Consider the following 12,474-nt stretch of genomic DNA (forward strand, 5'->3'; position numbering starts at 1 on the left):
ACTTAAATTATCTTATTCTATTATCTAAACACTTGGAGTTCTCAAACCCCATACAACATAAAACCAAAGAAATTTTATCAGTTAAATATAAATAAAAATTAAACATAAATTTCAAATGAACATTAATCTGATAAGAATGACATTATTTTGTAGACACAAATGGCCACTTTGAACATGATGCTATGACATGGGTCTTCAAATGAGGCATTTCTAAATTACTCTTCATGATGACTGACTTCACTTATCAGATCAGATCAGATCAGTCATTCAGTCGTGTCTGACTCTGCGACCCCATGAATCGCACCACGCCAGGCCTCCCTGTCCATCACCAACTCCTGGAGTTCACTCAGACTCACGTCCATCGAGTCAGTGATGCCGTCCAGCCATTTCATCCTCTGTCGTCCCCTTCTCCTCCTGCCCCCAATCCCTCCCAGCATCACAGTCTTTTCCAATGAGTCAACCCTTCACATGAGGTGGCCAAAGTACCGGAGTTTCCACTTTAGCATCATTCCTTCCAAAGAAATCCCAGGGCTGATCTCCTTCAGAATGGACTGGTTGGATCTCCTTGCAGTCCAAGGGACTCTCAAGAGTCTTCTCCAACACCACAGTTCAAAAGCATCAATTCTTCAGCGCTCAGCCTTCTTCACAGTCCAACTCTCACATCCATACATGACCACAGGAAAAACCATAACCTTGACTAGACGAACCTTTGTTGGCAAAGTAATGTCACTGCTTTTGAATATGCTATCTAGGTTGGACATAACTTTCCTTCCAAGGAGCGAGCGTCTTTTAATTTCATGGCTGCAGTCACCATCTGTAGTGATTTTGGAGCCCAGAAAAATAAAGTCTGACACTGTTTCCACTGTTTCCCCATCTATTTCCCATGAAGTGGTGGGACCGGATGCCATGATCTTAGTTTTCTGAATGTTGAGCTTTAAGCCAACTTTTTCACTCTCCACTTTCACTTTCAGCAAGAGGCTTTTTAGTTCCACTTCACTTTCTGCCATAAGGGTGGTGTCATCTGCATATCTGAGGTTATTGATATTTCTTCTGGCAATCTTGATTCCAGTTTGTGTTTCTTCCAGTCCAGCGTTTCTCATGATGTACTCTGCATATAAGTTAAATAAACAGGGTGACAATATACAGCCTTGACGAACTCCTTTTCCTATTTGGAACCAGTCTGTTGTTCCATGTCCAATTCTAACTGTTGCTTCCTGACCTGCATACAAATTTCTCAAGAGGCAGATCAGGTGGTCTAGTATTCCCATCTCTTTCAGAATTGTCCACAGTTTATTGTGATCCCCACAGTCAAAGGCTTTGGCATAGTCAAGAAAGCAGAAATAGATGTTTTTCTGGAACTCTCTTGCTTTTTCTATGATCCAGTGGATGTTGGCAATTTGATCTCTGGTTCCTCTGCCTTTTCTAAAACCAGCTTGAACATCAGGAAGTTCACGGTTCACATATTGCTGAAGCCTGGCTTGGAGAATTTTGAGCATTTCTACTGCTGTGAAAACTTCATTTAGTCAAGATCATTTGGCCTTCACTTGGCGATAATACATTAAATTCATTGCTATTATTTTCTTATTTGTCTACAATAATTAGTACAACTTGTCACAAATACAAATATAAATATGGGCACTGAGATCTTGTGGCAGTACTCCTTTACAAGGTGACCATACACAAGACCTAGAAACAATTTTGTTAACTTTTCAGATTGCCATAAAACTGAGAACAGAATTTAATTAAGACTCAGAGAATATATCCATAGACTCCACTGTTTGAAATGCAAACTGGAGAATCAAACTTCCATATAGTAGCCTTTGAAAAAATAACGAAGATAAAAATAACGAGAGGTAAAGGATAATACAAAGATACCTCATGCCCACTTCAGCAACACATATACTAACATTGGAATGATGTAGAGATTAGCATGGCCCCTACTCAAGGATGACATGCAAATTCATGAAGTAATCCATATATTTATTTTGTTTTACAAGATTAAAAAGTTCTGGAGATCTGCTTCACAATATGAACAGAATTAACATTACTTAACTGTACACTTAAAATGGGTAAGACGGTAAGTCTTGTTTTATGTTATATACTTTTTACCCCACCACATACACACACACATGCACGCGTGTGCATGCACACACAAGTGGATATAATGTCTTGATCTAGATGATGGTTACCTGGGTGTATACACACTATAAAAAATTCTTTGAACTGTACACTTAAGATTTATACACCTTACTGAATGTATGTTATGACTCAAAATATTTAAAGTATATTTAATTAAAAATATACATATATTTATGGAAAAATCACTGATTAATCCCACCTGGCCTGGCCCCTCTATTATTACTATAATTATTAATAAACATCTTTTATATTTTAATATATTTATAAAGAGATCTCATGTAATAGATGATATAATCGATTAGAGTATTTTATTTTTTTCAGGTTTACTTTTTTTTAATATAAATTTATTTATTTTAATCGGAGGCTAGTTACTTTACTATATTGAAGTGGTTTTGCCATACATTGACATGAATCCACCACAGAGGTACATGTGTTCCCCATCCTGAACCCCTCTCCCACCTCCCTCCCCATCCCATCCCTCAGGGTCATCCCAGTGCACCACCCCCAAGCACCCTGTCTCATGCATCAAACCTGGACTGGTGATCCATTTCACATATGATAACATATATGTGTCAATGCCATTCTCCCAAATCATCCCACGCTTGCCCTCTCCCATAGAGTCCAAAAGACTGTTCTATACATCTGTGTCTCTTTTGCTGTCTCTTATATAGGGTTATCGTTACCATCTTTCTAAATTCCATATATATGCGTTAGTATACTGTATTGGTGTTTTTCTTTCTGGCTTACTTCACTCTGTATAATAGGCTCCAGTTTCATCCACCTCATTAGAACTGATTCAAATGTATTCTTTTTAATGGCTGAGTAATACTCCATTGTGTATATGTACCACAGCTTTCTTATCCATTCATCTGCTGATGGACATCTAGGTTGCTTCCATGTCCTGGCTATTATAAACAGTGCTGCGATGAACACTGGGATACATGTGTCTCAATTCTGGTTTCCTAGGTGTGTATGCCCAGCAGTGGTATTGCTGGGTCATATGGCAGTTCTATTTCCAGTTTTTTAAGGAAAACTGTTCCACACTGTCCTCACTGTTCTCCATAGTGGCTGTACTAGTTTGCATTCCCACCAACAGTGTAAGAGGGTTCCCTTTTCTCCACACCCTCTCCAGCATTTATTGCTTCTAGACTTTTGGATAGCAGCCATTCTGACTGGCGTGAAATGGTACCTCATTGTGGTTTTGATTTGCATTTCTCTGATAATGAGTAATGTTGACCATCTTTTCATGTGTTAGCCATCTGTATGTATTTTAAAGTAAATTCAAATATTTTGCAAAATAAATAATCCATTTTAAGTACACACACGCAATTTCTGTGTGGTTTTGCAAATTGTGACTTGAGGGCCTTTTAAAGCTAGACCCAAAAAGAGAAGAAAAATAAGAGTAGTTATTAAACTTTATTTTAATATCTATAAATGATATTCAATAAGGATAATTCATAAGGGTAGTAATCATTAGAAACAAAAATTACATTCCTTAACATAGGGATACTGTGGAATAATACAGTAATTTTTTTGACTGGGGAAAAAAAACAATATACTCATCTATCTCCTCTGTATCTTACCTTGAACTTCATGTCCACAAAGTAGTCTGTAATAATCTTGGCATTTTTCCGAGATCGTTTCATACAACTCATGTTAGATGGCTTTATAAATATGACATAGGGCTTCAGTTCTTGGGTTCGAGCCACTTGAATACCCTACACAGAAAAATTAAATGCACATTTAAAACAGAAGTCCTTACATGTATATGTATGGCTGAGTGCCTTCGTTGTCCATCTGAAACTACCACAACATTGTTAATCAGCTCTACAAAATAAGAAGTAAAGTTTGGGGAAAACAATAATGAAAAAGAAAATGAGAAAAAAAGAAGCCCTAGTAGCTGAAATATCTCAAGAGAATATTAAATTGAGGATCTAAAAACATAAGTCCTAATTTTCTAGAGTCAACATGAATGTTCTCAAAATTTCTAAGACCAGAAATTAGCAGTTATTTTTAGCCAGAGTATATTCTCATGTGCTCCCAAGTCCTCAACTCTAAAAAACATTTTAATAATTAAGAGATGGAGTTCTGGAATCAAAATTAAGTTGAAATCCTGGCTCTTCCTCTTACTAGCCATGACACCGTTATTGAAACCTGAGAATAGGATTCTACACCTGATCTCACGGGCAAAAGACAAAGACAGACTCCCAAGGCCAGTCAGCTCCCTCACTTCTCTTTCCCCTGACATCTTCGTGCTGACCACAGCTTCAGCCCAAGCGAGAACAACTCTCTCGTCCTCTGATTAGCATACAAGGTAATATTTTTACATGACTACAGAAAACATGGAGTTGGTGATGGACAGGGAGGCCTGGCGTGCTGCGATTCATGGGGTTGCAGAGTCGGACACGACTGAGCAACTGAACTGAACTGAACTGACAGAAAACATAAACACAAGGTTTATAAAAATTTCGACAACACATTGTATGTTCTGTATCTCACTTTAACTCACTCACTCCTGCTCTATTCCACACATGGTCTCAGGGAGACAGCTATTGATATGATAACATGGGAACCTCATCTCCTTGCATAAAGCAACATTTTATTCCCTCCACAAGAAGTTACCTTGATGCCTTTGTAACCAAAGGCAAAGCAAGATTCTCAGTTGTTTTTTTTTTTTAAAGATCCTCAGTTTTCTTTATGGCTGTCTGCTCATTTCTGGGGGCTTTTCGCTTTGTTTTTTTGTTTTTTTAAATTTTTTATTTTATTTTCTGTTGTTGCTGTTGGTTTTTTTTTTGGGGGGGGTGGGGGACAGGTCTGAGAAACTAGATTTTTTTTCCCTCCAACTAAAAGGACAAAATAATGACAATTGATTTTTCAAGTAACATCCTGGTCCTTATATATGGGAAGTAGTCTTATCCTAACAGAATAAAGTGGCTCAACTACAGCTTAAAGCATGTGCAAAAAATGGATGACATGCATTCATTACTTTGGGGAGATGGGAAATATTCCACCATAGACCCACCTGAGGCTCTAGGTCCATAACACAGATCTTTCCATCATCAAGGACTGCTTGAACCGCATCCACACTGGTGCCATACAAGTGGCCTTTGTACTCACCATACTCGAGCATTCTGCAAGGGTGAGATAAAGAAAACAAGAACTGTTTGTACAGGTAAAATATTATTAGCAATAACATAGAGATAAATTCCAACAGAAGAGAGTAAAATATGTGGATCTTGATAAATGAATTAGTGGATATTCAACAGGAAAAATACATATTAGGAGATCTAAGACTTAAGTACTCCAAATTCTCTGAAATTTGCAACTCAGTTCAGCTCCTTCTCCAAACTCAATGAGTTAGTGTACTAGTAAATCAGTATACATTTTCTTAATTTTTCAGAATAAAAAAAATGTATCCCAGAAGTTTTGGACAAAGCATGAAAATAAGAGATCTATTTTAAGTATAAAACAACGAGAGGGGAGAATCAGATTCTGAATGTCTAGCTTACCTGTGACTGTACATGAGGCTTTCAAATGTTTCCTTTGACACATAGTGATACTCACGACCATCCATTTCATAACTCTTTTTGGAACGAGTAGTATCTGTCAAAATAGGGAATTTTTAAAAGACTTTAGAATCTACAAAATGTTTGGACTTATTACCCATATACATTTGGATAAAGATGATCAAAATAATTAATACATAAGCAGATAGATCAAATGCTAGAACAAAAAAGGGAGCCTGATTGGTGATAAGAAAGTAGAAGTTCCCATATCAAAATGAGCTAATCATAAGCCTTTGTTAAGTGTTTGTGGTGTAGACTAGACCAGAATGTATCGTATTTAAACCAAGATAAAGAGGCTCTAAAGGAACTCTTGCTGTTACTTCAGGACAGGAAGTGGTAAGTTATATGTGAGCCCTATGGTGCCTAAGGGCTTCCCAGGTGGCTCAATGGTAAAGAATCCACCTGCAATGCAGGAGACACAGGAGACATGGGCTCAGTCCCTGAGTTGGGAAGATCCCCTGGAAGAGGAAATGTCAACCTACTCCAGTATTCTTAACTGGAATATCCCATGGACAGAAAAGCCTGGTGGGCTATTGTCCATGGGGTCACAAAGAGTCAGACATGACTTAGTGACTGAGCACGCACACACAAGGTGCCTAAAGGCCCTCAGGTAGCAAAACCAGCAATATCTTATGTTTAGATAATGCATCTCCCAAGATCTCATTTCATCCTTCATATTCCTAGCTAGGTGAAATGCTGTTATTTGTAGTTTACTGATAAGTAACTAAAGATTTTAGAGAGTAACTAACTTGCTCATGTGAATAAAATTAATGAAAAACAAAGTTGTAAACAAGCACCTAGGTGTCCTGACTCCCAAACTAATCTCTTCTACCACAGCAGATTCTGTCAGATTTGAAATAAAGCCCCTGACACTCTGTAGTCTTGCTCAGATGCATTAACATCCAAGTAAGCTGGTGATCAGTTTTAGGGATCTCCAGAAAGAAAAGATTGGTAGAGTCTAGATTCAATCTGATTCTTTGATACAACCACTTTGTTCATAGATCTTCAACCTAAATAGTACCTAGTATAGAACAAGGAGTTCACTGACTACCTAAAAGTGATTCTTGTCTGCTTACCCATTTATTCAACTAGCATATACTGAGTGCCTATATTCCAGCTATCATGTTAATTTCTTAGAACACAAAGATGAATAAGACATGGTTCCAGCTCTGTGACCTGTATAAACTATAAAGCTGCTGGTTCCCTAACCTGCATTACAATAAATTCTCCTTATTCATAAAAAATTTGTATTTACATTTGATAAAGTTTAAAGATGAAATAGATCAACATCTGATGATACCAACACATGGAAATAACCAAAAAGGAACTTGAAATAGACCCTAAATGATAAAAGGAGTTCCCAACGTTTCAAGATACAATACTTTGGCCACTTGATGCGAAGAACTGACTCATTTGAAAAGACCCTGATTCTGGGAAAGATTGAAGGCAGGAAGAGAAGGGGACAACAGGATGAGATGGTTGGATGGCATCACCGACTCAATGGATGTCAATTTGAGTAAAGTCTGGGAGTTGGCAATGGACAAGGAGGCCTGGCGTGCTGCAGTCCATTGGGTTGCAAAGAGTCGGACATGACTGAGCGACTGAACTGAATTAACTGAACATTTCAAGAAGTTCAAAAACCAAAATTTTTTTCTTTATTCAAGCCTCTCTTTAGATCCTCAGAGTTCCTACAGTTATGCTACCCTCCTATACCTTTGTACTGAAAAAAAATCTAGTTCTCAGGTGATAGAAAATTATATTACTATCAGCCTAAGATCAGCCCTTCTCCTTGGCTTCTATCCTACTATGTTATATATGGTAGGCTAAGGTCTGTGAATTGGTGCATAACTTGAGGCGTTCATTCTGAGCTTAAAACTGTTCACTCAATTTAAAGAGCAAAGTATGGGCAACATATTCCCATTTTGAATGATGGTTATCCAGACAACATACAATTCTACATTTTGTGGGCATTTTATTTTTATCCAGGTTATTGTAAGTGGTGATTTCTTTATTAGTTTTTGCTTTGTAGTGCCCATTCTTACATAGGTAAACAGTACTTGGAAAGCACAACTTATAGGATGTGATCATAAAACAAGTTCATTTGTTTGGCCCTGGATAGAATTCTCAAATTCGTCTGATTACTCTTAGATTTGTTTGTTTGTTTGTTTTTTAAGAAAGGTTCAATATTATTTATGCCTGAAACTCCGTCTCAATAATTAAAACTCTGTTTCCATGTAATACTCAAAATTATGAACTTTATTTATATTTCAGGCTTCTTCTCCCCACAGCTGGCTCAGACTTGCTACACCAAGGGAAGCCTGACATCAGAGAAGTCAGAAATCAGGAAAGGGAGCTTGATTCTCTTCTCTTCCCTTTCATTGCATTCCTGCTGCTCCTCCTCCAGTTTTATAACTCTCCAAGCCTAAGTGCAGAGAGAGAGGAGGAACAAGCAGGGCAGGAAAACTCTTATTTAATTGATGCTGATGCTGGCTTCTCATGGCTCTTTTTAGACTTGCTGCTGCTGCTGCTGCTAAGTCACTTCAGTCGTGTCCGACTCTGTGTGACCCCATAGACGGCAGCCCACCAGGCTCCCCCGTCCCTGGGATTCTCCAGGCAAGAACACCGGAGTGGGTTGCCATTTCCTTCTCCAATGCATGAAAGTGAAAAGTGAAAGTGAAGTCGCTCAGTCTTGTCCGACTCTTTGCGACCCCATGGACTGCAGCCTACCAGGCTCCTCTGCCCGTGGGATTTTCCAGGCAAGAGTACTGGAGTAGGGTGCCATTGCCTTCTCCCCTTTTAGACTTAGCAGATGTTTAAATCTGGCTCTTAATCTCCCAGAGGATTCAGTGGACTATTTTGCAAAGCCTACCCCTCTACCACCACTACTGGGTATCTCAAATCCATCTCTATTCCACCTAGTCATTTGTGACTTCTTCCACACCCTCAGGTAACCGGGGCTTCACGTTTGATCTTCCTCTTGGGCAGGAACCAAGACAACCCCAGGCAGACTTTCTTCCACATTATCCACCCAGATCTGGTCTTTGGGGAAAAAAAAAAAAATCACAACTCTTTTGCAGTGATAGACTCTAAAATGGCAGCTACCTGCCCAAACAGCCTTTGGCCACTCTTCTAAACTCTCATGCTTTAGATATTTCAGATATAATTCTGATTCCAGTCTTCTGTGTCTCCCAAATAGCACAAAACACATATTAGGCTCTTTAAGTGGTTTTCCTAACTTCTTCTCTCTTGCTCTGAGGTAAAGGGGAAGCACCCACATCCACATGCTCCTTCACCTTGGATGGTATAATAGTTATTGTTCTTGTTCAGTCTCTAAGTTGTGTCCAACTCTTTGAGACCCCATGAACTGCAGCACACCAGGCTTGCCTGTGTATAGTTGATTTAAAATTATATGTGCATATATTATGGAGAAGGCAATGGCACCCCACTCCAGTACTTTTGTCTGGAAAATCCTATGGACAGAGAAGCCTGGTAGGCTGCAGTCCATGGGGTCGCAAAGAGTCGGACAAGACTGAGCGACTTCACTTTCACTTTTCACTTTCATGCATTGGAGAAGGAAATGGCAACCCACTCCAGTGTTCTTGCCTGGAGAATTCCAGGGACGGCGGAGCCTGGTGGGCTGCCGTCTACGGGGTCGCACAGAGTCAGACACGACTGAAGTGACTTAGCAGCAGCAGCAGTTCATATATTAAAATAAAAAATATGATAAAGCATTCAAAGAGCCAAGCACACTGCCAGGAGGATTGTAAATATTGAATGAATGCTAGCCATTATTATTAAATATTTAGTTTTCCTAAAAGGTTATGCATATGATTGCTAAGCAATGGAAAAAAAGAGTCACTTTTCAAAAGCCTAGCTAGCTAGCTACATGCTAGTAAGTCAATTTCCTCTATTAAAATAAGCTTAGTTAGAAATGCTGAGGACTATCTGTGTCTTACATTCTTACAACAAAGATGGTATAACATAGTTGGGATCAGTACATCTGAAAATCTTTTTGCATCTGTAAAAAGAAAATCTTACTCCAGTATGAACCACTATGAAAGATAAACATACGTGGCACGGCACTTTGAAAACGGTTAGGATTAAGTTCAATAAGTTGTCTTCTCAGTTCATTTACTCCAACACCAGAAGGTCCTAAACAAAACATCACATATGGAAATTATTAGAAGTGGATAAGCAGAGGTATGTGGTAAAACCATCACTTTGATCCTTTCCCTGAAGACACTTGAGAGCACATGTTTTTGCAGGGAAAATAACATAACTTCCATTCTCATGAATTGAAATAACTGGAAAATTCTTGGGAATTTCCCTGATGGAGTAACCCACACTTCTCCACCTGATGACCTGTGGAGTAACCCCCACTTTCAGAAAAGAAGTAGGGAATTGCAGGAATGTGGCACCCCGGAACACTTTGCCTAATGTTGGCTACTCTGAGAAGTCTCTAGCCTCGTGTCAGATCATTTGAGACACGCTGCCTTTCCTCTTCCCATGAAGTTCCCATGAAGCACAACCCAGAAACCGGCTTCCACAATGATAGAATGCAGGGACACATCCCTGACCACAAGTGGAGAAGTCAACACCCCCATGTGCAAGTGAAGGCAGGGCTGGCTTCCAACTGTGCAAGCCACAAGCCCACACTTAGCTGCTGCACTTGGCTTGATGCTCTTCTTTTGCCACATATATAGTCTTCATTTTTGAATAAGGGATTCAAAAAAAAAAAAGGATTTTTATTTTGCTGTGTCCTGAAAATTCTGTAGCTGGTCCTGGCTGTGAGGTATGTTGTTCTGCTTCAAAGGGGCCTGCCTTCACCACAACTGGAATACACAGAGAAGATGGCAGTAAGAGTAAGTTACTACTACTGAAGGCAGGAGGAGAAGGGGACCACAGAGAAAGAGATGGTGGGATGGCATCACTGATTCAATGGACGTGAGTTTGAGCAAGCTCCAGGAGTTGGTGAAAGACAGGGAAACCTGGCGTGCTGCAGTCCATGAGGTCACAAAGAGGTGGACACAACTGAGTGACTGAACAACTCCTATGGCAGGGACCAGCTTTGTAGACATCTGGGTCACAACGCAGGTCATCCCAGCGCTATATTTGCCCTGTTCTTTATCAACAAAGATACAGCCCAGAAGTGTTTTAGAAACTCTCCTAAAGGAGACAGTTACACACTTTTTAGGGAAATGGATCTTAAGCATTTTTATTCCTAATATAGACTAATGATGTGGTGGGGGGGTGGGGGGGGATGGGAAACATCTCATCCATGCTTCTAAAAGCACTGATGTATAGAACAATCTTATGGACTCTGTGGGAGAGGGAGAGGGTGGGAAGATTTGGGAGAATGGCATTGAAACATGTAAAATATCATGTTTGAAACAAGATACCAGTCCAGGTTCGATGCACGATACTGGATGCTTGGGGCTAGTGCACTGGGACGACCCAGAGGGATGGTATGGGGAGGGAGGAGGGAGGAGGGTTCAGGATGGGGAACACATATATACCTGTGGCGGATTCATTTCGATATTTGGCAAAACTAATACAATTATGTAAAGTTTAAAAATAAAATTTAAAAAAAAATTAAAAAGAAATAAAAATAAAAGAAATTCGAAACAGGACAAAAAAAAAATCTTAAGTTATGACCTCATCATATCACACCTTGTTGTTACACAGATTCATATACACCTTGACATACCACATTCAACTGTAGACATTAAAAGTATAATTAATAACGTTATACTTATAAACACACATTAAAAAAACGGTTTCGTCTTTTTTTTTTAAAATATGCAGGCTCACAGAGTCCTACTTTTACTACTACACCCAATGCAAGACTACTGAAGGCAGGGGAACCTCGCCGGGGATGGGGAGACTGCCCTCGGGACATACCCACGAGCACGATGAGGCGGTGCTTGTCCGTGGGGCGTCGCTGGTATCTCACCACCTCCTCGTACGGGGCGCCCACCGCGCCGGCGCAGCTGCTGGCGCTGCACCCCTGGGCGCGCAGCTGGCTTCGGTGGGCCCTGCGGCGGCACAAGCGCATGCTGCGGCGGAAACCCGCTGCCAGGGTGGAAACGGAGGGACAGTGAGATCCAGGGCAGGGGAACTCGCTTCCTGCGTCTGGCCTGGAGAAACAGGCGCCGACTGTGATTCGAAAGAGTTCATTTTATTTTTTTATGTGGGACCTTAGTTCTCCTCGGAGAAGGCAATGGCACCCCACTCCAGTACTCTTGCCTGGAAAATCCCATGGACGGAGGAGCCTGGTGGGCTGCAGTCCATGGGGTCGCTAGGAGTCGGACACGACTGAGCGACTTCACTTTCACTTTTCACTTTCATGCATTGGAGATGGAAATGGCAACCCACTCCAGTGTCCTTGCCTGGAGGGTCCTAGGGACGGGGAAGCCTGGTGGGCTGCCGTCTATGGGATCGCACAGAGTCGGACACGACTGAAGCGACTTAGCAGTAGCAGTAGCAATAGCAGTTAGTTCTCGGAACAGGGATGGAACACACGACCCCCTACAGGGGAAGGGCAGAGTCTTAACCGAGGGACCTCCAGGGAAGTCCCGGAAAGAGTTGACTATGTGTGTCTGAAGGTAGAAGATAGGAAGCAACAGAAAGGCTGCAGGGTCTGGAAAGCAGAATGTTGGTCCCTAGGCCTGGCTGCATACTGGAATCATCTGGGAGCTTTTAAAATTAAAAAATGGGGCCACTGACTAATTAAAAAAAAAAAACAAAAACAGAGAAAATAGTTTGAGAA

The 12,474-nt window shown here is 40.5% G+C and overlaps 1 protein-coding gene and 1 non-coding gene across 2 annotated transcripts in view; one reads left to right on the forward strand and one right to left on the reverse strand.

Moving 5' to 3' along the window:
• MPP4 (MAGUK p55 scaffold protein 4) overlaps window positions 1-12,474 on the reverse strand; it is a 41,173-nt gene that overhangs the window by 790 nt on the left and 27,909 nt on the right. Inside the window, exons 16-20 of the mRNA XM_024981291.2 lie at window positions 11,607-11,777; window positions 9,777-9,857; window positions 5,649-5,742; window positions 5,162-5,270; window positions 3,723-3,857 (exon numbers count right to left, since the gene is read on the reverse strand). Of these exons, the coding sequence (XP_024837059.2) occupies window positions 3,723-3,857; window positions 5,162-5,270; window positions 5,649-5,742; window positions 9,777-9,857; window positions 11,607-11,777 (590 nt within the window). The remainder of the gene's footprint in view (window positions 1-3,722; window positions 3,858-5,161; window positions 5,271-5,648; window positions 5,743-9,776; window positions 9,858-11,606; window positions 11,778-12,474) is intronic.
• Window positions 1,879-1,982, forward strand: LOC112443617 (U6 spliceosomal RNA). Its single transcript, XR_003032023.1, has one exon. It is a non-coding gene; the product is annotated as a U6 spliceosomal RNA (small nuclear RNA).

Source organism: Bos taurus, chromosome 2 (genome assembly GCF_002263795.3).
Source record: "Bos taurus isolate L1 Dominette 01449 registration number 42190680 breed Hereford chromosome 2, ARS-UCD2.0, whole genome shotgun sequence".
NCBI lineage: Eukaryota > Metazoa > Chordata > Mammalia > Artiodactyla > Bovidae > Bos > Bos taurus.